The sequence below is a fragment of the Chiloscyllium plagiosum genome, chromosome 15, assembly GCF_004010195.1.
Source record: "Chiloscyllium plagiosum isolate BGI_BamShark_2017 chromosome 15, ASM401019v2, whole genome shotgun sequence".
Taxonomy (NCBI): Eukaryota; Metazoa; Chordata; class Chondrichthyes; order Orectolobiformes; family Hemiscylliidae; genus Chiloscyllium; species Chiloscyllium plagiosum.
The window spans coordinates 42,178,708-42,205,621 of record NC_057724.1 but is presented as its reverse complement, the minus strand read 5'-3'; the positions used below and the strand labels follow the sequence as shown (position 1 = coordinate 42,205,621).

The 26,914-nt window shown below is 38.8% G+C and overlaps 1 protein-coding gene across 2 annotated transcripts in view; it reads right to left on the bottom strand.

The window, feature by feature from the left end:
• Positions 1–4,033: 4,033 nt before the first annotated feature.
• med12 (mediator complex subunit 12) overlaps positions 4,034–26,914 on the bottom strand; it is a 198,696-nt gene continuing 175,815 nt past the window's right edge. For both annotated transcript variants that reach the window (XM_043704778.1, XM_043704779.1), the window contains exons 39-44: positions 25,660–25,737; positions 22,944–23,173; positions 15,755–15,893; positions 10,217–10,387; positions 9,549–9,630; positions 4,034–6,363 (exon numbers count right to left, since the gene is read on the bottom strand). In XM_043704778.1, the coding sequence (XP_043560713.1) occupies positions 6,326–6,363; positions 9,549–9,630; positions 10,217–10,387; positions 15,755–15,893; positions 22,944–23,173; positions 25,660–25,737 (738 nt within the window). In that variant the 3' untranslated portion in view covers positions 4,034–6,325. The remainder of the gene's footprint in view (positions 6,364–9,548; positions 9,631–10,216; positions 10,388–15,754; positions 15,894–22,943; positions 23,174–25,659; positions 25,738–26,914) is intronic.

Sequence of the window (26,914 nt, the reverse complement as noted above, 5' to 3'; positions counted from 1 at the left end):
TTTCTAAACCCTGAAGGGACAAAAGAAAGTATGAATTTATGAGTGCAAAATACCAAGACCTTCCACTGCTAATGAAGTAGAGCTGAGAGAGAAACTTTGTATATATTTAATAAGAAAGGTTATCTGTCTCTTTTCAATTTCCCAGTTTTCTGTCTGGGACACATTTCGTAAAACACACACAACCAAAATGCTGTCAAGATGTTAATAATGGTTTTGAACAATACAAATCAATCAGAACTTTGCTCAGTTTCGTACAATAATGGTTAAGAGCTATTACATTAACGAATGATATAAGGAATAGCGATGAGTGTTGACATTGAAGTACTTGGAACTAGAATTAAGTCTGCAGAGTTCTAGGAAACCTCCATGTGATCCACTGATGTGTAGTGTGAATAGTTAATAAAGGTTGTTAAATAAAAATTGATTTCTGCCTGAAAGTACGTGACACCGCATGAAACACCTTCGAGCCGACCTGACCTCCCAGTCACCACTCACTCCCTTTCCGATATGACCATCCTAGTTCTCCTCCATTGCCACAATGAATTAAACTGCAAATAGGATGAACAACACCTCATCTTCCACCTGTGCAGCCGACAGCCCAGAGGACTCAACATTGAGTTCTCCAATTTCAAATAACCTCCCCTCCCATCCCCCACTCCCTTCCCAGTTCCTCCCCCTCCATTCCATCCCCCTCAGCCACCTACCAGATTCATCCCTCCCATCAACCAACCAGGTCATACACTCTACCTGTCTGCACCTATCCCCACCCTGCTCCCCCACCCCCTTTATCTGCAGCTACCCTTACACCCACCCCTAGTTCTGAAGAGGGGTTACACCCGAAGCGTTGACTTTTCCACTTCCTGATGCTGCCTGGCTTGCTGTGTTCTCCAAGTTGGAATCTACCTGCTGCTCGTATTTAGATTAGATTAGATTCCCTACAGTGTGGCAACAGACCCTTTGGCCCAACAAGTCCACAACGACCCTCCGAAGAGTAACCCACCCACACCCTGTATGTACCCCTGACTAATGCAACTAACACCATGGGCAATTTAGCATGGCCAATTCACCTAACCTGCACATCTTTGGATTGTGGGAGGAAACCGGAGCACCCAGAGGAAACCCACGCAGACACGGGGAGAATGTGCAAACTCCACACAGACAGTTGCCAGAGGCTGGAATTGAACCTGGACTCTGGTGCTGTGAGGCAGCAGCACTAACCATCATGTCAGTCCCCCATTTAATAAACTCATTTTCCGATTGGAATTTTTTTAGATTAGATTCCCTATAGTCCACACCAACACTCCAAACAATATCTCAACCAGACCCATTTTCCCTCTGACTAATGCACCTAACATAGAACATAGAAGAATACAGCGCAGTACAGGCCCTTTGGCCCTCGATGTTGAGCTATGCCCCCTTGTAATACCCAAATCCATACGCGGGCAAAGGTTCATACTGTCGACCCTATCTCACCCCCTAATCATCTTGTACACCTCAATCAAGTCATCCCTAAACCTTCTTTTCTCTAATGATAACAGCCCCAAGTGTCTCAGTCTTTCCTCATACGATCTTCCTTCCATACCAGGCAACATCCTGGTAAACCTCCTCTGCACCCGTTCCAGTGCCTCCACATCCTTCCTATAGTATGGCGACCAAAACTGCACACAATATTCCAGATGCGGCCGTACCAGAGTCTTATACAACTGCATCATGACCTCAGGACTCCGGAACTCAATTCCTCTACCAATAAAAGCCAGTACGCCATATGCCTTCCTCACCGCACTATTTACCTGGGTGGCAACTTTCAGAGATCTGTGTACATGGACACCAAGATCCCTCTGCTCATCCACACTACCAAGTATCCGACCATTAGCCCAGTACCCCATCTTTTTGTTATTCTTCCCAAAGTGAATCACCTCACACTTAGCTACATTGAATTCCATTTGCCACCTTTCTGCCCAGCTCTGCAGCTTCTCTATATCCTGCTGTAACCTGCCACATCCTTCCTCACTGTCAACAACTCCTCCGACTATGGGCAATTTAGCATGGCCAATTCACCTGGCCTGCACATCTTTGGACTGTAGGAGGAAACCCACACAGACACGGGGAGAATGTGTAGACTCCACACAGACAGTCGCCCGAGGCTGGAATCGAACATGGGACCATGGTGCTGTGAGGCAGCAGTGCTAACCACTGAGCCACCTCACATCAACACATCAGGTCATACTCTCCACCTGTCTCCACCTATCCCCACCCTGCTCCCTCACCCCCTTTATCTGTAGCTCCCCTTAAATCCAACCCCCAGTCTTGAAGAAAGGTTACACCCGAAGCGTGTAGCATGCATACAATTCAGTATTATTGCTCACCAGATTTGCACCTTGTTTTTTATCAATACACAGCACTGCTCCTGGTACATTAACCTATAGTCTGTCTTGAACCAGGTTGATCTCTCACTTGATCATTAAGATAGTGAATAATGTTCTAGGCACTGAGGTTACAGATTGTGGTTGTGTACAGTTTTGTGCAGATGGCCAGTTTCTAGCTGCTAAATCTATAAACCTATCCTATTTTGCACAGTGGTACTGCCAGACAATATGAACATGAGGGCATCCTCTGTATGAAGGCATGACTTTATCTCCACAGTCATGGTACAATAGTCACTTCCCCCAACACGATCAGACAGATAAGTTGACAACAGATAGTTTAGGGAGGACAAGTTTAAGTAGGTTCTTCCTTCATATTGATTATCTTACCTAGAAATAGTCTAATAGATATTACGTTCAGAATCCAAAGGATGTTGTGAAACTTGGAAGGGTTCAGAAAAGATTTACAAGCATGTTACCAGGATTGGAGGATTCGAGCTATAGGGAGAGGTTGAATAAGCTGGGGTTGTTTTCCCTGAAGTGTCAGAGACTGAAGGGTGACCTCATAGAGGTTTATAAAATCATGAGGGGCATAGATAGGGTAAATAGACAAACTCTTGTATGGGTGGGGAGTCCAGAACTAGAGGGCATATGTTTAGGGTGAGAGGAAAAAGATATAAAAGGGACCTAAGTGGCAACTTTTTCCACGCAGAGGGTGGTGTGTGTATTGAATGAGCTGCCAGATGAAGTGGTGGGAGGTTGGTACAATCGCAACATTTAAAAGGCTTCTGGATAGGTATATGAATAGGAAGGGTTTAGAGGAATATGGGCCAAGTGCTGGCAAATGGGACTAGATTAGGTTAGGATATCTGGCCGGCATGGCCAAGTTGGACTGAAGGATCTGTTATTGCGTTGTACATCTCTATGACTTTGATAACATGATCAGTGGTAGTGTTATTGAGTCACTCTTTGTGTTGGACATTGAAGACTTTAGTGAATAAATATAGAATTTTACAACAATCTTGAAGTCTTGATTATGTGGACTTTTCATTAGATATTTGTTGTATATTTTTTAAGCATGAATCTTGACTAAGATTTTGCTTCTGAGAATTAGCCTAAAACATTGGCTGTGGATATGTTTATTTTTAAGCATTTAACTGAACCTTTTCTATACTAAAAGATGCTATTAATGGCAGTGTAATCAAAAATAGCTGTTCTGCCCAAGAATGGCATTTTGCTGATCATAATTATATCCATGTAATGGTCAATTCAAAGTTCAGTTACATAGTTTTGAACACTAAAATCCCTACAGTGCTGAGAGTCCATTCAGCCCATCAAGTCTGCACTGACCCTCTGAAGAGCATCCCATCTAGACCAAGCCCCCAACCAATACCCGCATCAACCATGGCCTAATCCATCAATGCTGCACATCTTGGACTGCAGGAGGAAACTGGAGCACCTGGAGAAAATCCTGCAGACATGGGGAGAACTTGCAAAGTCCACACAGTCAGCCAAGGCTGAACCCAGGAGCCAAGTCTCTGCCATTGTGAGGCAGTAGTGCTAACTACAATGCCACTTATGTCCATTTATCAGGGCTTCAGTGCGTGAAAGGCAGAAATATTCATCATGATAAAGGAATGCTTTCATGCTCAAAGAATAAACTCAAACCATTTACAGTTATGAATTTATGAAACACATGTAAAACATCATGAAAAAGAACAGAGACCCTGGTTTGCGGATTCACTTGGTCATCTCAATCATGTTGACCATGGTTTGTGTTTTTATATATATATATATATAAAAACAGCACATGTACAATTTTTATACATACACTATTTTGAATTTTATCTTTACATCAAAATATTCTTAAAGAAAAAACAAATCAATTACCAAAAATGTACATAATTTTTAATATGTGGGTACAGTTTTACAAACCAAGACAGAAAGTATTCTTTTTGTACAGTGTGATATTCTTTTATCTGCCAGGCCAACTGTACAACATTTGTGTGGGAAAGAAAGCTGTTACACATCACTTAATAACCTATTCTTCATGAACAGGTACTTGGGGGAGTTTCTTGCCATCTTCCTCTCTCTCCCTCCCTCTGTTCCCACCCTTGTACATGTACACAATTTCAGTAGTTTACTTCCATGATGCTAAGCCCTAGATTTCTGTTAAAGCATTATGTGCTCTGCACTTTGTGCTTCTTGTACCCGCAACTTTCTAAAACAAATTTGTATGGAAAAAATACCTTTGGAATGAGCCAAAGTTTATGCAAAATTGAAGATTTGCATAAAGTGAAAACTACAATCCATAACCTTTCTAAAAAATATAAAAGATAAGTCACTGGTGGACAAACTGCGAACTGTTTTGGAGGGTGAAAATTAGAAATGCATTGAGGTGACAAATAAGAATTTTCAAAAGTGGTGATGCCAACATCTGAAGTTTCCCAATTAAACCTCATCCTTGAGTGAATTTTGGTAGCTCCACACTAGGATAATAATACTATTGTTGATTCAGCTGTCCTGCTCTACTAATAAATTTTGTTCTCAACTGGGCAAGTTGTGTTAGGGAATGGTAGGGACCAACAAACGAACTACAAAAGCATTCTTGAAGAATGCAGTGACATCAACAGTACTTCATAGATTACTTCGTCTCTATTACAAAGGTCTTACTTTCACTGGGCACTCTGAATTCATGCAGATCATTGAACATGGCAAACATATGCAATAAACTATCATGTTTGCTGTCCTTTTGTGAGAACTGCCAAATCAGAAGACTGAGAGATGCTGTTCTCCCCCAAAAATTAACCAAAGAAACAACTATAAGCATGTGGTAGAAAAAAATGCAATGGCAATGGAAGTTTATTCTTCATCCATTATGAACCATCATTTTCTCCCCAGTATGCATACAAACTTTTACAGCTCAGTTCTCAATCTAGAATGTGTTAAAATGACAAGTGAAGACCTATCTGAAAACCATTCTGCATTTATTTCTGCAAAACAGTTGGAATATTTATTTTGTAACTTTATAAAATTGTTCTGTTTATTGATATGCCAAGGCACATATTCTGGCTTCTAATCATTATCTAATGACCCATCCTGGAAAATGTACTCATAGCTTAGTTATCATGCTGCATATGGTTGAGCAGCCTCCTTGTAGGTTCACATATGAAAAGTGGTCATATGGAGAACTAACAAACTGATGACGGTCCTGTCGAGTCATACCACAACAGGTCAGTGATTTCCAAGCATAAAGAGAAAAATGGTTAGAGTAATGTCGTGTTCTTTTATTTAAAGAGCATCAATATGAAACATTAATGAGAACAAATAAAAATAAATGTTCACAGAGTGCTTTCTATGTATATATAGATATACACACAAATGTATATATTTATTTATATATATATTACATATATATATATATAAAAATATATATGTGTAAAAAACACAGCGCTGGTGCAGCTGCTGGGAGAGTCAGTCTCAATAACAAGACAATCTCCTAAGAATCTCTATCATTGGCAATAACTAGCAGACCTGCAAGGTTTACAAATTGTGCTGGATCGCTCTTCAGGTGCAAGATTTATGACAACCTTGTTAATTAAATGCATATCAGCTGAAGTACTGTCGCTGAGCACAGATGTCCAATGGTTCAGCCTTTCTGATCTCCTCACTGATGAGGACAGGAGGGGATGGAATAGGAGGAGAAGGATTGGAAAAATATACCAGCATCTCTCAGCTTTTTAATGCTGACAAATAATTTTTCTAATCATGAATATACATGCATTGAGAGCAACCCATTAAGTAAATGAAGATTATGGTCAATTAAGAAGCCAATTCCACAGGAAAATCAGTCTGTGTCCAGTACTACAGCTTGTGTCACAACAGTGACATTCCTTTGGAGAACAGCAGACAAAATCAGGCATGAGCCAAGAGGTGAGCAATTATTTCAGGAGATTCCAGCGTTAATAGTATGGGTTTGCGTTCTTCTGTGGCTGTGAATCTGTTGAATTAAAGTAAGAAAACAAGAGAGTGGTATCATTCAAAAATAAGCCCATTAACCTTTTAGATATAGTTTCAGACTAGACTCAATGTCAAAAGGAGAGAAACATTGCCCCAAAAAACTTATGCATAGCTGTTGACATAATTTATTCGGTCTACCTGGTCTCACCTAGAGGTAACCATACTCACCAGCCTCGAACCCTCTGTGAAAGGAACATATTACATCAATTATAAATGCAAAATATTGCAGATTCTGAAAGTCTGAAATATGAATATAAATGCTCAAAACATTCAGCAGGTCAGTGAACATCCCAACATTTATTACTGCTGCCTTATGAGAGAAGTTGGTGTCGGCAAGTTCCTAACTGGAACAGTTTCATATTTTATTTAATTTATCTGGGCAGGCAGTGAAGAAAGGAAGTGTACACACATGTAGACATCTTTGGACTATTTCATGCATCCATCAATACTGGTTAGATACCCCTCGTTTCTCAAAAGCTACAATTTATGTTGATGGAAAGATCTTAGCTCACACAAAAATAAACAAAACTATAGTGGAAATGAAGCTCTCAAAAATATTACAAGTGGGTTTTGTTGGAGGAATCCCTCCTGAATAAGAGTTAAAAGCTTGGAAGAAATCTATCTCAAAAGGTTTATAGAGTCATAGAATCATACAGCACGGAAACAGGCCCTTCGGCCCAATTCCCCTGTGTCGACTGAACTAGTCCCATTTGTCTGCGCTAAACATTTCCTGTTCATGAACTTGTCTAAATGTCCTTTAAATGTTGTAACTGTACTCGTCTCTACCACTTTCTCTGGCAGCTATTTCCATAATATACATCTCCCGCTGTGTGAAAACGTTGCCCTTCACAACCTTTTCTATTCTTTCTCCTTGTACCTTAAACCTTTGCCCTTTAGTTTTGGACTCCCCTTAACTAATTGAAACAGGCAAACAGTTCATTCACTTCTCTAAATATGTATGGTTCAAGGGTATTCACAGGATGTCTCTGTATTGTAACATCTGCAACCACAGAGTTGGAAAATTTACCAGTTCTAACATCTCACTCAAAAATGAAGCTGAACAAATAGCTGTCTCTCTTACTTAATTGTATAAAACTTTAACACTGAATTTAAAAAAAGAAAAATGCAGGTTTCACTGAATTAAAAACTGAATAGAATATTAAAAATGCAAATAATATTCAGTTTAAATGTACAAATTCAATATTCTAATTGCGCTGTGTAAAAAGCGAATGCTAATTTGTTGGAATATATTGTGTTATTCAGTGCTAAAGTTTAATGCATTTTCCTAACCTTCTGCAAGCCATGAGTTGGCTATTCACTTGGACCTCTGATATCTCACTTTTAAAAAATGTCTGGATTTCTACATGGCATTTGAGAATGCCCCTCTTAAGAGATTGTTCAGCTCAAGTGCCATAACCTGCAGACTATGGACCAAATGCTGTGTAGCTCATTTTGTCAGCTGTAGCAAGAACAGTGGGCTGTGTGGCCTTTTGTTGTGTCGTAAACTTTCAATGACTGCATTTACAACAATTGAATTCTGAATGATTCCATATTGGAAGCTGGTGGAATTGAAGGCAAATTATTGATCTACCTGTGAATTTGGGTGAGCAGCATTGTAGAGAACATTAGAAAATATATTTAGTTGGTAGCATGTTACTAATGTCATCCCATTTGAATTTATTGTGGGGCTTCAAATAATCTCTGCATTTATTAACTTAAATGATAGAGCTATAAGCTAGATATCCAAAGTTGCTATTGTTACCATGATACGCAGCATTTCAGATGATATAGATGGAACATGCAGTTACATAGACATTGATAGGTAAAATGAATTGGCAACAATGTGATAAATGGATTTTAATAAAGGCAAATGTATGTCTATCCACATTGGATTCAGAAATGAAAACAAAAGGATACTTTTTAAAATGGCAAAAGATAAAATTAAAGGTCCAAAGAAAGATGGCAATCCAGGTCATAAATGTGATAGCCTACTGGCATTATTATTGGACAGTTAATTCAGAGACCAGGTAATATCCTGGGGACCCAGGTTCGAATCCCACCATGGCAGATGGTGGAATTTGAATTCAATAAACACCTGGAATCGAGAGTTTAATGATGATCATGAATCCATTGTCGATTGTCGGAAAAACCCATCTGGTTCACTAATGTCCTTTAGAGAAGGAAACTACCATCCTTACCTGGTCAGGCCTACATGTGACTCCAGCTCCACAGCAATGTGGTTGTCTCTTGTCACCCCCCTGGGCAATTAGGGTTGGGCAATTAATGCTGGCCTTGTCAATCGTGCCCTCATCCCACGAATGAATGTTTTAAAACCATTAAAATATTAAGAAAGACACAGAATATAATCATAAAGGCTAATGGAAGTCTACCTTTCTACACAGAGAAGTAAATTACAAGGAGTCATTCTTCAGTTATACAAAGTCTGTTTAAATCACACCTGCAGTTCCATGTATCACAATTTAGAATGTGTATAGTGGCCTGGAGGTAATGCTGCATAGATTTTACTGAATGAGACTAAGACTCCAAGGATTAAAATCCAAGGAGAGATGAGAAAATCCAATGAAAAAGCTTCAACCTGAAACATGAACTCTTGCTCGTCACAAATACTGCCTAGTGTGCTGAGCATTTCCAGCATTTACAATCTTCATTGGACAAGGCTTGAATTTCTTGGATTCAGAAGAATAAGGGAAGATTTGATGCTAATTTTTAAGTTAATACGGAGAACAAATAGTTGAGATAGATAAACTATTTCTCTTAAATGGGACATCCATGACTAAGAAGGAATGTTTAAAAATTAGAACCAAACCTTTCTGGAAACAATTCTACATGTAATAGCTTGGAACTCCCTTTCCCAAGTGGCAATTGATTTCCAATCAAGTTAACTTTTAATCTGATATTAATAGGTTAACCAAAGGTATAAAGGGTAATGGGGTATAAGCTCGATCACACATCAGCCACAACCTCAAAGACTAAATGACCTAGTCCTCATTCAATGTTCCTATTTGACCTAAGATAGGAATACCATTGAGGAATTGAACAGGGATTTTGGGTCACAGTTGAACTAGCAGAATAAGACACTGTTAGGCTTTATTTATTCCCAATCATGATGAGCATATTTAAACAACTGGAAGTAATTAAACTTACTTGAAAGCTGCTGTTGTAACTGTCTGACCAGTGCAGCTGTCTGTTGTTGCTGCTGTGTCTGCTGCATTCCTTGTCGCTGGAACTGAAAAATAAAAATCAATTAAAACATGCCAATTTTCACAGTGTCTTATTTTTGGAATAAGATGAATAAATCTAGGACTTGCTGCTAATCTCAACCTCATACTTGTTTTCTCACTAGGATCAAAAATTCAACTCCACCTCCCCACCCCACAACAAATGATTGTGTTCAGATCCCTTAATAAAATAATAATTCTTCATGTGGGTCGCAGAAATGCCAACAGGCGTTTTCATCATCGGAACATAAAATGTCAATGGCACATTCATATTTTCCAACACGTTCAACACTGACCAGAAGCAGAAACCCCTAGCTAAGTCAAGAGCAATAGAAGCACTCCAATTAGGGCTGTAGCCAAGATCAGTAAAATCTGCATGGGCAAGATTTGAACCAGCAAAGATCTCAGTTCCGTTTGTAATCAGAAATATGGGCCTTTGGAAGAGGGAGGGAAAATAAAATCAAAACAATTCCTGGCCATTACTTTGTTTAGAAACTCAGTTTGAGCAATAAATTACAGTATCAGGTAGTACTGCACTTTCTTCTGAAAGCAGAGTGCGCTTTATGTTGCTTACATATTGTAATCCAGGCTTACCATGGACTGCTGAGGTGGGATGGCCTGCATACCCAATGTCTGTGGTTGGGGTTGAGCCTGTTGTTGCTGTTGTTGCTGCTGAACCTGTTGTTGCTGTTGTTGCTGCTGAACCTGTTGTTGTTGCTGTTGCTGTTGCTGCTGCTGCTGCTGTTGTTGCTGTACTTGCTGCTGCTGCATAAACATCAAGCATTTTCATTGTTTAAGAACATGCTGAACATTGTAGGAAAAGCTTTCCTTGGGCTCTGTGCTAATACATACCAATAATTCTGTGGGATGAAGGTGAGAGGTGAAGAAGAAATCCAATCGAGAATGATCATATAAAATTTTTAATTTTGAGAAATAAAGTTTTTTTTTATTTGAAAGAACTGGGAGTGAAGATTATCAAAACAGTAAGAAAAGGGGGATAGTGGCACAGTGGTAATGTCATTGGACTGGCAATCTAGAAACTCAGCCTAATGTTGGAGGGATATGGGCTTAAATCCCACTTTGGCAGGTGAAATTGGAGTTCAATAAAATTTGGAACGTAAAGTAAAGCTAACCTAGTGGTGATCATGTAGCCATTGGCAATTGTAAGAAAACCCTCTGGTTCACCAATACCCTTTTGGGAAGGAACTCTGCCATCCCTCCCCAGTTTGGCCTACTTGTAACTCCAGATCCACAGTAATGCCTTATGGGCAATTAGGCATGTGCAATAAATGTTGGCCCAACCAAACACACCCACATTCCATGAATGAATATAAAAATAATTCACTGAATAGACAATATTGGCAAAAGCTTGTGGCTAACAAATGTACATCCACAACATCTCCAATGGGTATTCCAACAGTAAAAAGGCTAATTAAGGGAGCATTAAGGGCAAATAGGGATAAACTGGAGATTTACTGGTGAAGGGAGAAGCCAGGGCTGAGGTACTGACTGACCACTTTGTACCAAAGCAATACCAAATGAGGAGGGTGCCTGGATACTGAATGAGATGAGAAGAGATTCTAGAAAGGCTAGCAATATTCAGAGAAAATAAATCACCCGGTCCAAATAGAATACAATCTAAATTTGCTCAAGCAAATTAAGTTAGAAACTGCAAAAATATTGGCCTCAAATATACAAGTATCCCTAGGATATGAAGGTCGTAACAAAAAAGGAAGAATAAATCAAGTGTAGGGATTCTGTGGTAACGTACCAGAAGTTAGTTTATTCACTGTCTACAATGACTAAATGAAGCAAGTGTTGGAACACTATTCACGTGCTTCAAAAGAGCAGAAGAGAGGTGGATTCACAGACAAACAGCAACATCTAGTGGATGGGAGGACCCTGAACCAGACAGGAGCATCTTAATAAGTGACAGTAAGGAGGGCTTAGAGATAGACGGTAGCAACTAAACCTGCAGGAAGACAGGGGTAGGCAGACACAAATAGCAGCACTTAAAAGAGTCAGATTGAGGAGGACCCCAAGATGAACACATCATCTAAAAAGAGTGGGAGAGGGAAGCATCTAGATTCAGACAGCAGAACATAAAAGAGTCGACGAGAAGACGACCTGGGACAAACAGAATCATCTGAAAGTGCAGGAGACAGGAGATCCAGAGACAGACAGCAACATCTAAAAGAGGAGAGGGGAGGCCCAAGAGATAGGCAGTGGCACATAAAAAAAAGATGAGAGGGGGACCTGGAAACAGACAGCAGCATCTATCCAGACCAGTCCATGGCTCCACAGCAGACCAACTGTGTTCTGAATAGAGTGTAACATCACAAAAGAACAGACTGTTGCAAGATTGATAGTGGGGCTGCAAGGTGAATGAGTGCACTGATCACAGCATGATAATACAGAAAGCAACCTTAATGTGCATTAACATGGAATGTAGAGGCAGTAAGGGCTATAAAGTCAGGGAGATAGACACGGTTGTCTCCTGTCAAGAGTATGAGCCCACTGACTGTGTTGGGGTCTGGGCCATCTGCTCCTGGTTGGAGAGGAATTTGTACTAAGAGGAGAATCCAGTGATCATATGGATGCCAACATAGACAGCAGTAGGAATATGATTGTGCTTACAGTATAAGTGGCTAGGGACTAAATTTAAAAGCAGAACATCAAAGGTAACCTCTGGATTAGTACCTGCGTGACAAGTAAAGTGGAGTAGAATAAAGTTAAAGATTTAAGTGTGTTTGGTTGATGGAGAGAAATGGTCAATTTATGGGCTCTGGCATCAAAACTGAGGAATGAAATCATTTCGACAATCTTCACCTGAACTGTGCTGGTCTGTAGTGACAGTCTTAAATTAAATAATAGGAGTGAAGAATCAAATGTGGGAAGATGTAATAAATTAGAGGACAAGGCAAGAAAGCAAGGTAGTATTAATGGAATTGATAATCTGAGTGGGGCAAGAAGGGACAAAGCATACAATGTTAAGACAGCATCAATGGATAAAGCTAGGAAATAATAAAGGACACAATTAAAGGCACTCTACCTAAATGCGCACAGCATTTGCTAAAGGTAGATGAACTAACAGCATAAAGTGAAGGAAATTGATATGATCTAATTACCATCATGGCGATGGGCTGCAAACTGAATAACGCTGGGAACTGAATGCTCAAGGATGTTCACATTTCGGAAAGTTAAGAAAATGGAAAGGAGGCTTTGTAGCGTTGTTAATAATGGATGAGATCAGCACACCAAAAGTATCTGAGATCGTAATATCAAGATATCGAATCAATCAGTTTGGGTGGAGCTAAGAAACAGCAAGTAGCAACAAACGTGTAAAGGTTGTTTATAGGTCACCAAACAGTAAGGTAATGTTCCGGCTAGGAACCCTCCAACCACAAGGGATGAACTCGGATTTCACCAGTTTCCTCATTTCCCCTCCCCCCAGCCTGTCTCAGTCAAATCCATCAAATTCAGCACCGCCTTCCTAACCTGCAATCTTCTTCCCGACCTCCCCGCCCCCACCCCAGTCTGACCTATCACCCTCACCTTGACCTCTTTCCACCTATCACATTTCCGACGCCCCTCCCCCAAGTCCCACCTCCCTACCTTTTATCTTAGCCTGCTGGACAAACCTTCCTCATTCCTGAAGAAGGGCTTATGCCCGAAACGTCGATTCTCCTGTTCCCTGGATGCTGCCTGACCTGCTGCGCTTTTCCAGCAACACATTTCCATCTCTGATCTCCAGCATCTGCAGACCTCACTTTCTCCTCCAGTAAGATAATGTGAGGCACGGCATAAATCAGGAAATTAGAAATACATCTTCACAGGGAACTTTAAGACTTGTAAAACTCAATTAACACTAATGTCACAGAGGATGAATTCCTAGAATACAAACAACATGTTTTTCCAGAACAGTTAAGTTGAGAAAGAAGCTAGAAAATGGGCAATTTTAGATCTGGTATTGTAAAATGAGAAAGGGCTAATTAATTTTGTTGTAGGGGAGCCTAAAAGGAAGAATCATCAAAATATGATAAACATTCAGTTTGGAAGTGACATAATTTAATCCAAAATGGAGATCTTAAATCTTAACAGACAAAACTAGGCAGGAAGGAGGGGCAAACTACCTGTGGTAGATTGGTACATTAACACATAAGATGGTAGATAGTCATGGCTAGCCTTTACACACGCAGCAAAAGTTGGCCTTTCAGCCCTTCAAGCTTGCTCTATTATTCAATAAGATCATGGATGAACTGTTTGCATTTCAAATTCCACATGTCCATTTATCTCCAATAACCTTTGATGCCCTTGTCTAACAAGAATCTATCTAGCTCTGTCTTAAAAATATTCAGAATATTGAAATATTTCACCTTCACCACCTTTCTGAGGCAGAGGTCCAAAGAATCTGAGATCAAGGGTTATGGGGATAATGCAGCGAAATGGCATTTGGGTTTCCTCAGGGTGCTCCGGTTTCCTCCCACAGTCCAAAGATGTGTAGGTTAGGTGAATTGGCCATGCTAAATTGCCCATAGTGTTAGGTGTAGGGGAACGGGTCTTGGATGGGTTGTTCTTAGGAAGGTCGGTGTGGACTTGTTGGGCCGAAGGGCCTGTTTCCACAAGGGAATCTAATCTAATCTAATGGATCAGCCATGGTCTTGCTGAATGATGTAGGAGCCCAAGGAGCTAAAAGTCTTACACCTCCTTTTACTTCCTTTGTTGCCTGGAGTGTGCTGAAGCTGCATTTATGAAGAAGTTGAACCACCATTCAATACAAAGTAACCCACTTAAGTAGTTTTTCCCATCAGCGTCGACAAGTTGCACTGCAGGATTTCTCCAAAACGCCTGTGACTTATATTCCAAACCCTCAATCGCTACCATAAGAACAACAAGGGCTGTAGTTCCATGAGAACATCACCAACAGCTGCAAGTTCCCTTCAAGGAGCCTAACTTGGATTTACACTGTCATTACTTCAATGTTACTAGAACATAGTCCATGTAATTCCTCACTTACAGCACTAATGCTGTACCTACACGTCATGGACTGCGACAGTTACTAACATGGTAAATCACCGTGAGGACAATAAGCAATGACTTTCTCACACTGCAAGAACAAAAAAAAGACAGTCTTTATGTGAGTGGCAAGGGGCCTTTTAGAAACAATAATCCAAAAGAAAATTAACCTCACTTGAACAAGTGAGGAGTAATAAATGAGCTGGTATGAAGTTGCTAAGAGCAAATAGTAGCTCACTAATGGGATTGAATTTTTGGTGAGGTAATGTAACGCATGGATGAAAGCAGTGTTCAGTTCAAGACATGTACATAGTCTTTCAAAGCATTTAATGAAGTACCATACACTAAGCTTGTTAAGCAAGATGCAAACTCATAGGATAAGAGGTACAACAGCAAAATTGTTTTAAGGGGTAGATAGGAGTTGAATATATGTTTTTTTAGACTTGAGGACTGTACAGGAACTCACTGCCAAATAAGGAAGCAGAGACCATGAATGACTTCAAAATGGAAATGGATGCACATTTGAAGGTCAGAAATTTGCAGATACTTGTCAAATATGTTTTTTCAGACTTGAAGATTGTACAGCAACTCACTGCCAATAAGGAAGCAGACACCATCAATGACTTCAAAAGGGAAATGGGTGAACATTCGAGAGACACAAATTTGTAATTCTACAATGGGATAATGGGGCTGATAATATATGTCTGTGTAGATTCAATGGGTTGACTGGTCACTTTCTTGCCATTATAACCAAGACAGTATTCCTTCACATCCAGTACTTGGACCAATGCTACTTTTTGATTAGCCAATTAATCCAATTCATCAGCAACACTGACCTTACATCCATTTAGCTACCCAGTTTCATAATTATATTTTACCTTTGGTTGTCTCAGGCAATGTTCAACTGGACCAACTATTTGACTATCTTCCACAAAGAGTGATGCAATCCTTTTCAATAGTCATTTGGTAGGTCAGCAAATCAATTTTGCTGTTTTAACATGTGATTTTGCAATATTCTTAAATCTCATTGAATTATACATTTAGTATTAAATTCGGGATGGTACTTTGAGGCTTTAACAATCAAATTACTGAACGAAGTAGTTTAGTGTAAATTACCCTCAGGAGCTGCTGCTGACGTAGGTACTGCTGCTCCTGATCCAACTGATTAGTCCTCAAAGTTGAATGTACACTCTGTGGGGTCATATGACTAATTCCTGTCATCATTGGTGTCTGTTGCATGGGTTGGTGGGTTAGCCTGCAAAAAAAAAGGCATCTTGAATGTTAACTTTCATTTGTACAACATGTTTAACAAAAGAAGGTTCTATGGAGACCTGGCTTTGGGGTGATCAAAGCTATGAACTGATCATCCATTCAGTCTTTAGGAAAGATAGGGAAAACATAACAGGAGGGAGTTGGCATTTCTAGTGAAATTTGAAATCAGTGCAAAAGTAAAATACATTTAGTACAGGGCATCCAGATGTGAAATCAGTTGGGTGGAGTCAGGAAGTAGTGGGAGCTTTCTATCAAAGGGCTCTTGTACAATGGTAGTGTCTATACCACTGAGTCAGAAGGCATGCGATCAAGTCCCATCTGCTGTAGAGGGTGTCATAATAAACAGGAAATTAAAGATGCAAGGAATAAGGATGCGAAAGTAATCATAGGTGATTTTAATTTAAATAAAGACTGGGCAAACATATTAGCAGTACTACTGTGACCATGGAGTGTGTAAAAGACAGATTTTTAGACCGATGCATGAGGATCAAATTCAGGGTTAAGGAATCAACTAGATTTGGTTATGTACAAGATGGGGTTAATTCATGACATGACATGACAATTCATGACATATTAGAATTCTCCATTGGGACAGGAAGTAGCCTATATCCAAAACTAGAGTCATATATCTAAACAAAGACATGTACAAGGGGTAGGTTGGCCATGATAGATTGGGTAACTTAAATAAAAGGCATACAGAGAATAGGCAATGGTTAATATTTAAGGAACAAATGAATGCATTGCAGCAGTTATATATTCCTTTTAGGTGGAAAAAAAGGACAACAGGAAAAATGGTAAACAAAGAAATTAAGGATAGTATTAGCTTAAAGTGAAGTCAAATAAAGTTGCTAGAATAAGCAACAGGTCTGAGGACAGGGAGTAGTTTAGAATTCAGCAAAGAAAAATAACGAAGGGCAAAATACACTATGACAGCAAACTTGCGAGGAATATAAAAGTGGACCGTAAGAATAGAAGGATAGAAAAACAAAAATATTAGTGCAGAAAAGGTAGGCCTCTTACAGTGTGAAATAGGAGAATTGATAATGGCGAACAAGGAAATGGCAAAGCAACAAAAGAACTATTTTTCCTCAATCTTTACAAAAGATGACATGAAAAGTATCCCAGAAGTGTTGGGGAAGTAAAGGTCGTTTGGAATGGACACAGTGAAAGAAACTCATGTTAGCAAAAAGGTAGTTGTAGAGAATTAATGGGATTGAAAGATGTTAAATCTCCAGGGCCTGATAATCTATATCTCAGGGTGGGACAGTTTTAAAAATAGTGGATGAGTTGGTCGTCAACTTCCAAAATTCTGGAACTTACCCATCAGATTGGAGGTTGGCAAGTGTAAGCTCTTGATTTATAAAAGGGAGGGAGAAAACTGGGAATAAAAGCAATTAACCTAACATCAGAAGTAGAGAAGCACTGCAGTCGATTATAAATGATGTGATAACAAGATGTTTATCCTGGCCGGTGATCCAGAACAAAGGTCCACAGTCTTGAGATACATGTAGGCTATTTCAGACTCAGATAAAGAGAAATGTTTTCGCTTTGGATATTGAACTTGCAGAATTCTCTGTCCAAAAAGACTGTGGAGGCAAAGTCATTGACTATATTTAAAGGATATATTGGGGGTGGTGGGGGGAAAGCATGGCCAAAACAGCAGTGGTTGGAGGAGGAAGAGCATGGTCAGAAAATTTGGTTGTGGGCCTGATCTGAACGGGAGTAGGAGCGGGAAAGAGAGGTGTGTGTGTGCGTATGTGAGAGAGACAGACAGAGTGACAGAAGGAGAGAGAAACACAGATAGACAGAGGGAGAGGAGTGTGTGCTACAGCGAGTGTAATTGAAGAAGGGGAGTAGTGGAAGCAGAGTCGAGGCTTGGGATTGTGGGAGCTTATTTAGGGTGTTGGCGGGGGCTGGGAAGGAACTGAAAAATGGGGTGAGGGTTCCACAAGATGGGGCAGGAGAGATTACAAAGCATTTAGTATTGCAAGTAAACTAAGTTCACAGAAAATATAAATAATAGATGTGAGATATCTATGAACTATTGAAGGGTGCATATAAAAAAATCTGTCCTCAATAAGAGACTTCAAAAGGTGGTGGCCATTGATTTAAACATATGGGATAAAGTAAAAAAAAATTTACATTTTGTAGATTTTTCAATCAGATTCTGTCAAACAACAACAATACTATAGTAAACGCAAGAAAATAACTGTGAATATGGTAATGGAAATGTCAACAAGGACAGACTTGTTGGAGAAATTCACCAGCAGCTTTTCTCAAGGATAATCGAGGGGGCGTTTGCTAATGAGTAGTTCAGAAATGCCTTTGCAAATATGAACATAATGCAGTAATTATGGATATGACAGAAGAAAGCAGTTTTTTAGTATTGGGGTATATGAAAGGAACCATGCAGAACTGACAAATTAATTTACATACTTTTGGCATATCAGCCAAACTGTAAGTTATCGATTGCACTAGTGCGTCCTGTACATACTAAGAACTAGTTGCACATAAAGAGTGGGTATAGTCGATATCATTTAAGTTTTTGGTAGGAATCCTAAAGTTCCATCAGTAATAAGTGATCAGGCCCCAGCTGAAACTTTTGTGGAGCATTTGAATGCATTGCATGCAGGATGTATGGAATGGAAGGATGGGAGAGCCCAGGAAGATTATCTGTAAAGATGAAAAAAATAATAATTGTTTGGTATGGGAACTAGATGGTTTGGGTGCACTTTTCAACATTGCTTGGTATGGATCACAAATTTGCAGATTTTGAAGGATTTACACAAAATGGTGAGGAGTCAGGTACTTGTCGGACCAAAATGTTGGTATGAGGATCAGACTGCCACAATTGACAGTTTGTCTGAAAACAGTCAGATTAGTTCTGATAGTCAGTATGAGGCCAATGGTTCCAAAGGACAGAAGTGGGTACCATTGTTAATTATTTAGCAGAAGCAGTTAATTAATGGAGAAATATGACTATTATAACTACAGCAAAATATAAAGCTAGATAAATGTATGAGGGAGAGGGTGTTAGGCCCATGGATTGAGAATATGAAGTATAAAGACAAAAGACAAGAGAACAGTAGAAATCAAGCAATTTGGGAGGTGAACATGTCCCTTGAAAGAAGTATTGCGAAGTTTAACGGGACAGATTAATTGGCATCTGGCATTTTTGGGTGTTTTAGCCAATTTTGAAGTATCAGAGTTGACTACAACAGTGAAACATCCCGAGGTGGAAAATATTATTTAGATGAACAAAATATTTTTAAAAAAACTGGAGCATCATATTGTGAAATTTCCATTACTGGGACACGGCAGGAACATGGAACTTGTTTTTAGTGATGATTCTAATGCAAATCTACACTGGGTGCTTGGGTTTTGGAAGGATTATACTTTTTTCTTGTGGGAAAGGGAAGTAAATGTTTCCCTTTAGCTTGGGAAACCACAAAGATCAGAACAGTAGTTAAAAAGTAGCTGAGACTCTTGCTCTTCGTCAGGTAGATATGAAACTTTTTTTTTAAATTTAAAAGAAATGCTAAAAAGGGATTCAGCAGTATTACCCATTGAGTGTTACACCAATAATAACTCACAATAAGATAAAGTACACACAACCGGATGTGTGAATGAAAACAAAAAATGAGAAGCAATATTGAAACAGATGGTGGAGCATTAAGAGATTCTAAGTTGAAATAAATGAATAGCAGCAGTTATCTGATTGTTTTACAAAGACAGCAGCAAGTTCTAAGAAACTGTTGGACACCCTTGAAAAGATTGTTTAGAACTTTGATGTGCAAAGAAAAAAATACACAATCTGTTGCAATTGTGTTTTTTTTAATTTCAAAAAAAAGATTTGTTATCATCTGACTGAATGCCTGAGAACTAATGGAATGAGGGAACAGGTGATGGATATATTAATTAAGAATCAATTGCGTTTGAATTGATTGTATTAATATGGGGAGCACATCAACAGTGAGATCAGTTTTATGGAGTGTGGTTAACTGAACGAAACCCCTCTTATGAAATGATTTGGAGATGCCGGTGTTGGATTGGGGTGTACAAAGTTAAAAACCACACAACACCAGGTTATAGTCCAACAGGTTTAATTGGAAGCACACTAGCTTTCGGAGCGACGCTCCTTCATCAGGTGATTGTGGAGGGCTCGATTGTACCACAGCTGTGTTACGATCGAGCCCTCCACAATCACCTGAAGAAGCGTCGCTCCGAAAGCTAGTGTGCTTCCAATTAAACCCGTTGGACTATAACCTGGTGTTGTGTGATTTTTAACCTCTTATGAAAGTGTGAACTTGAATTCTGCTTACATAGTTATCTTTTGAAGGACAGCAGAGACTGCAACGCAGGGAGGGATAGGAAGGACTGCAAAGAAGGGAATGCAGTTTTAATTCTTTTCAACAAAGGAATAGTGTATTGTACAAACATCATTTTTGTAAGGAACACTATCAATTAGATAGTTTAATACTGAACAGTTTTATTCCATAAAAACTTATATTTGTGTTATCACATTTCAAAGCAGATGTGAATGTGACTTACTTGGAGTGCAAATTACTGTTAGGGACAGATGTGAAACAATTTAGTTGTGACTTCGCCAGTCCACTGAAAGCATTTTTATGGGATGGCTATTTATCTGATGTTGCGTTTGCCTGTGATATTTTAAAACTTTTGCTGTTAAAAATTCTCTGTTATCATGTGAAAATTTAAACACTGGTAATTTGAAATTAATGGTTTCCTTTGTGTTGTGGCTTTACGTTTAATGGAGTTATGATGATTATTTAGGATAATGTTGAATTCTTCTAAATCTGCATGTGAAAGTCTAAATATCTCATATGTCAACACAAATGTAGAAAACAAAGTTACCACGTGACTATTATCTAACAAAGGTGTCACTGGGAATGAAGTAGTAGACCCTGACCATCAAGACATCATTCCAAGTTCAAGAGAAGCTCGGAAAAATAGTTATTTTAACTCTAGGTGATTGGCAAATGAGACTTGGTAAGAGTTTAAGGCTTGTGAAGCAGAGATTTGCATGAGCTTGAGTTTATAGAAGGAAGCTATCAAATGCTGGTGAAATGTGATTCAGATAGACTGAATTCACATGCAACTGAAGAGGCAACCAGTGGACATAGTCATCATCCAAGTATAACCCTGTGTGAACATCGAAGGAAGAGTATATATCAAAGCAGGACTCCTGGAAAGGGGCACTTGTATTGGTGAGCCAGGTTCTAATCATACCATTTTTCATGGGTCATCGGTGCCACTGAATTTACATCAGGCTTTTTTTCTAGTATCAGATTAACCTACTCCTTATACTTAGGCAATGGAACTATACAATTTCTATTGAAATACTTCACTAAAATTGCTTTCAGAACAAAACAAGGAACTGCGCCAAATGTTACTTAATTTGAGTAAAACTATCTTTAGCAAGAATTCCCTCAAAACGTATTTAATGTTTGTATTTTTATCTAGTCGCAGTAACACCACTTCTGACATTTAAAAATATATACAATTTGAAGTGAGATAATTTCCTACTTGCCCTCCTTTGAATAGGCTTTACTCATGTATTTTCAAATGCTTTATATGACTAATTTTGAAAAACAGCTGCTGTTATACAAGCAAATATGACAATGCATCTTTTGTAATACCTTAAGCAATTACGAGCGGATTGCCGTATATGCTCAAGGAAAAGTCAATGTAAAAGTTGACCTCTTATTTTTGACCAAAAAATCTTGTATTTTTCATATACCTTGTGTAAACGTTAACCCTACTTTATCATATTATAAACCTCTAACAAAGGAAACCGCATGCTGCCATTAACCCCACTTAAATGAAATCGCATTCATACCGATAACTCTACTCGTCGCTCTTTGTTAACTATATTGCATCTCTATTCATTCATAACTCTACTTAGCCCACCTGGTTTACTACAGTAGGTTTTGATTCATTCATTCATTCATTTAGATCGGTAATTGTCACATTTATTCACTATACATCCAAAAGTTAATACTGTTAAAAAGTTAATCATTTTAATTGTGCCATTATATCTGAATAAAAGAGAGACATATTAGCTACATATATCTTTAATTCTTTGACAAATTTGTTAATGTTGCTGAGGTTCATTACATAGGAGAGTAATTGGGAGGGAAATGGAAGAATTTGGCAGGAAATTTCAGGATGCTCACACATTCAGAATTTAATAAATGTTTCATTTTAAGTATGTCATTACACCAGGCCATGACAATGTTGAACAGTGTGATTTCACAGGAATTCAATGAATCTTTGACGTTAAATTTCCATGCCAGTGTGTATAAACAAAATTTACTACCAGTAATTCATTCTTGTCTCTCCTGCTTTTATCTGGTAATTACCTTTACCTTAATTATGCTTTTCTTCTTTACCCAGGATTAGTTGAGCGATTAAATCGACTTCTGCTAATAATACGGTATTTCAAACTACAGCATGAATTTCAGTCCCTCAAAACTAGTGCCTGTGTAATAGTCGAACCCATAAATGGAACCTTTAAAAATAGTCTACAAAGTTCAACTTCTACAGGAGCATATATTTAACCCTTTAGCCTCATATTGATTGAGGAAGCAATATTGACAAGGACATATAAAGAATATCTTGTATTTCATCTGAAAAGATCATAAGATCTTGTTCACTCACCCGAACCACCAAACTAGTAAGATTGAGCCTCAGTTCAATGTTTCAGACAAAAGACAATACAGGACTCCTGATGACACAGATGACTCAGAAGTCAGAATGCACCGATTAAAACAAATGTCAACTTGGCTTATAAGTATAGAGCAGCCATATGCAGAAAAAATGATAGACATTATTAAATCATTAGAAAGGAAAAATAATAAATAGAAAGGATGGAGCTATAGAATGGAAAGTAATATTCATCTTTATGTTACCATTCTTAAGTACAGTGTAATTGCTCAAAGACACTGCAACATACCGATTGGTGGGAGGACCAAAATTGGGCCTGGCAAATCAGACATTCTACATTAAGTACCTCTGTGTGCTTTGCATGGAGTGTGCATAAGCTGGAGCTTGCTGGTGAACATAGCCACTTGGTCTTTGCTGCATCTGCCGAACCTGATCTGCAAGTGCAGGATTATTGGCAGTGTGACTGCCCTGGTATGGTTGGTTTGAATAGGCAGGAGGAATCATGCCTCTGGTCTGCGAAGGGTGTGGCTGCATCCCTAAATGAGATCCATAATTTGTGTATCCTTGGGAAATATTCTGGAAAAAAATAAAATTCCACAAATAACATGAAAAACCATCTAAATCATTACTTTATGTTAAACAGTTTTCGGAGCCTGATTTGATATCTTATTTCTACCTGCACACAATATAAAGTCTATTTGTTGCCACTTAAAGTCTGGTCATTATTCCTTCTCTATTTTGATATTTCTTTCCAGTAACAAATAGATTTTATTAAAAATACATTTACATTTATACAGTGCTTTATCAAGCCCTAGTATATCATATACAAAGATAATTTCCAAAGTACAGACATTATGATCACAGGATAAATATGGACAAGAGAAGTCAACTGTCCTTAAGAAAGACAAAGTCCACTCACCCAATTTGTAACCTATATAATCCTAGGGTTTTCACTTCAATTCTATGTAAAGTTTTTATTACTGTTCTGTGATGGCTAGATGATTTGATTTGCTTTATTATTGTCATATGTACTGAAATATAGTGAAAAGTATTGTTTTACGCACTATCCAAGCAAATCATACCTTACATAAGAACATCAGGGTGACAGAACAGAATGCAGAATATAGTGTTATTGTTGCAGAGACTGTGCAGAAAAAGATCAACTTTAATATATGAGATGTCACTTCCAATTTAGTCCATCAGAACTCCGATCTTTTTAAACTTCAGCTTTTATCTTTTTGACAGGTTAACAGAATGCTCTTCTTTATCTTTCTATAATCAACCTGTCTTTATTTTATACATGCCTTTATTAAAATCAATCTACTACTGGTACTGCCACGACATCAAATACATTCATTTTATATTACCATGCTGGCACTTCAGTGCTAGAAGTCCCCAAGATTGACATCACTTATTAATTTCACTAAATTGCACTGAGTTTCTAAATCAACATTGTTGTTTGAAATAGAAACAATGGTAATTCCAGTAATGATATCTATAGTTTGGGCGGCACGGTGGCACAGTGGTTAGCACTGCTGCCTCACAGCGCCTGAGACCCGGGTTCAATTCCCGCCTCAAGCGACTGACTGTGTGGAGTTTGCACGTTCTCCCCGTGTCTGCGTGGGTTTCCTCCGGGTGCTCCGGTTTCCTCCCACAGTCCAAAGATGTGCAGGTCAGGTGAATTGGCCATGCTAAATTGCCCGTAGTGTTAGGTAAGGGGTAAATGTAGGGGTATGGGTGGGTTCTGCTTCGGCGGGTCAGTGTGGACTTGTTGGGCCAAAGGGCCTGTTTCCACAATGTAATGTAATCTAAAAATCTAATAATGGCACAGAGTCCCTCCTCTGGAGGCTCAGTGGTTAGCACTGTTGCCTCACAGTGCCAGGGAACCTGTTTTCAAATCCAACCTCAGGCTGTGTGGAGTTTGCACATTCACCCTATGTCTACCTGGCTTTCTTCTGGATGCTCCAGGTTCTTCCCACAATCCAACGATGTGTAGGTTAGGTGGGTTGACCAATGGAAAAGCAGGATTACAGGGATATGGTAGGGGTTGAGTCTGGGCGGGATGCTCTTCAGAGAATCGGTGTGGACCTTTTGGGCCAAATTTCCTGTTTCCACACTGTAGGGATTCTAATCTATGAATGGCTTCAGCAAGTTTCTTCCAGTTTCTGAAGTTTTCCCTGACACATCATGAGACGGAGCTCAACTAAAAAGCCTTTTGGTCATTTCTTTATCCAAAGATTTTTTTTGTAAAAAGGTGCAGCAATACTGTAAGCCCTTCAAAAATCAACTATAACGTCTGCACAAAAATCAACCATGTTAGTCAGACAGGATCTTCCATTCTGAATAACGCTGACAGATATTTTATACAAATAATGCTTATACCTTCAAACTGACCCTTTACTCTATTGAAGACTGTATTTGGATTGATGTGCATTAGTTTGCTTCCAGTTGACTGCATAGTTCCCCAGAATTCAGCCACTCTCTCATTACAATCAATCTCTTAAATATCTTTTCCACTGTTGTCCATCGTGCTGTTGGGTGAAATTACTGACCCTCAGTATCACTGGCCTCTTTTTTTTGATTCTCATTGTTTTCTTTGATCACAGTTAAGACACAAAATTTTTTATTATTACCCTTTAAATTTATGGGTACACTTATTTTCCCAGAGATTTCAACATTTTGGACCATCCTTTTAATATGATTTTGTTTATTTCTATAATAATCTCATTAGACGTTCATTATGTACTCTACAATGTATAGCAGTAATTTTTCCTCTTTATTTTAATTCTTATTTATATTAATCTTAAGGTGACACTTGGTTAGGCTACACTTGACCATCCTAGGCATGTATTTCTTCTTGTTCAGCATTTGTTCTCCTCAAATAGGCTAAATTTGCTTTTAGTAGGCAAAGAATCGTGGGAAAATGCACAATAATGTGTTAGACGGCCATAGGGACTATCTTGACAAGAGCTGGAACTTTGAACAGAAATTAGGCAAAAGGGTCTTTGGGTGGTAGGGGTACAGTTGCTAAGACTAAAATAACATGGATCTCAAAATATCACCTGGGCTTGTGACATGGGTCCATATTGCTGAGCTGGGTTTGCTTGACGTACCTGTTGTCCATACATTCCACTGGAATTCTAAGAGGAAGAAAGGATACAAAGGAAAATATGGAATTTAATATTTAGTCACTTTTTTTTACAATTATACTTAAGAAAAGGAAAGCCAAAGAATTTTATTCAGGCTTGATTTCACAGCAGTTTCATATAACAACTGGTTATTATTGTTTTGGTCATTTTGCCTCGTTCTCTTAACTTATTCTCTCAACTTGACTAATGCCTCCATTTCTACAAGTCAGAATATCTTTCCCTAATGTACACCAGAAATAAAAAGATATAGGTAACTTCTAACCACACAGGAACAAGCCTGCAGTCACTGGAGAAAAGAATTTCACTGTAAAAGAATTGTTTTGGACTTTAATATTTCAACAACTTGCATTTATACTGTACTCTTAATGTGGTAAAATACCCTCAGGGATTTCATGTAAGAATTATCAAACAAAGTCTCACAGAAACACACAAGTAATTCAAAGCAAAACCCGAGGGAAAAACAAAATTCTGGAAAATCTCAACAGTATTTGCAGCATCCACAGAAAGGGAAATGGAGTTAATATCAAGTTCTGAAGTGTCACATTAGACTCAAAATGTCAACTCTGTTGCGCTCCACGAAAAATTCTGACAGACCAGCTGAGTGTTTTTTTCAACATTTACTTTTTTTTTATGACCAGTTTATAACAAGACTAAAAGTTTGTGCAGGAGAAAGTGAGGTCTGCAGATTCTGGAGATCAGAGCTAAAAATGTGTTGCTGGAAAAGCGCAGCAGGTCAGGCAGCATCCAGGGAACAGGAGAATCGACGTTTCGGGCATAAGCCCTTCTTCAGGAAACTTTGTGCAAAAAGACAAGTTTCAAGGAGTTACTTAAATCAGAAAAGATCACAAGGCAGAGAGGTTGATGGAGGGAATCATACAGTCTAGGAGCAAGAGTTAAATGAAATATCATCAATGGTGGAGTGATTGAAATTTTCCAATGTTGAAGATGCATAGCGATGTGGAAAACCAGCTGGAGGAGGTTACAGGACAAGAAAGGGTAAAGCTCAAGAGATCTGAAAACAAAAATGAAAATTTTAAAAGTGGAGGAGCTGCTAGATTGGGAGCCAAATATAGACGAATATGCAGAGCACTGACAGATTAAAAGGACATGGTGCAAATTATGAAACAAGCAGTGGCTTGGATGCAACATTGGAAGCTGGGCAGGAGTT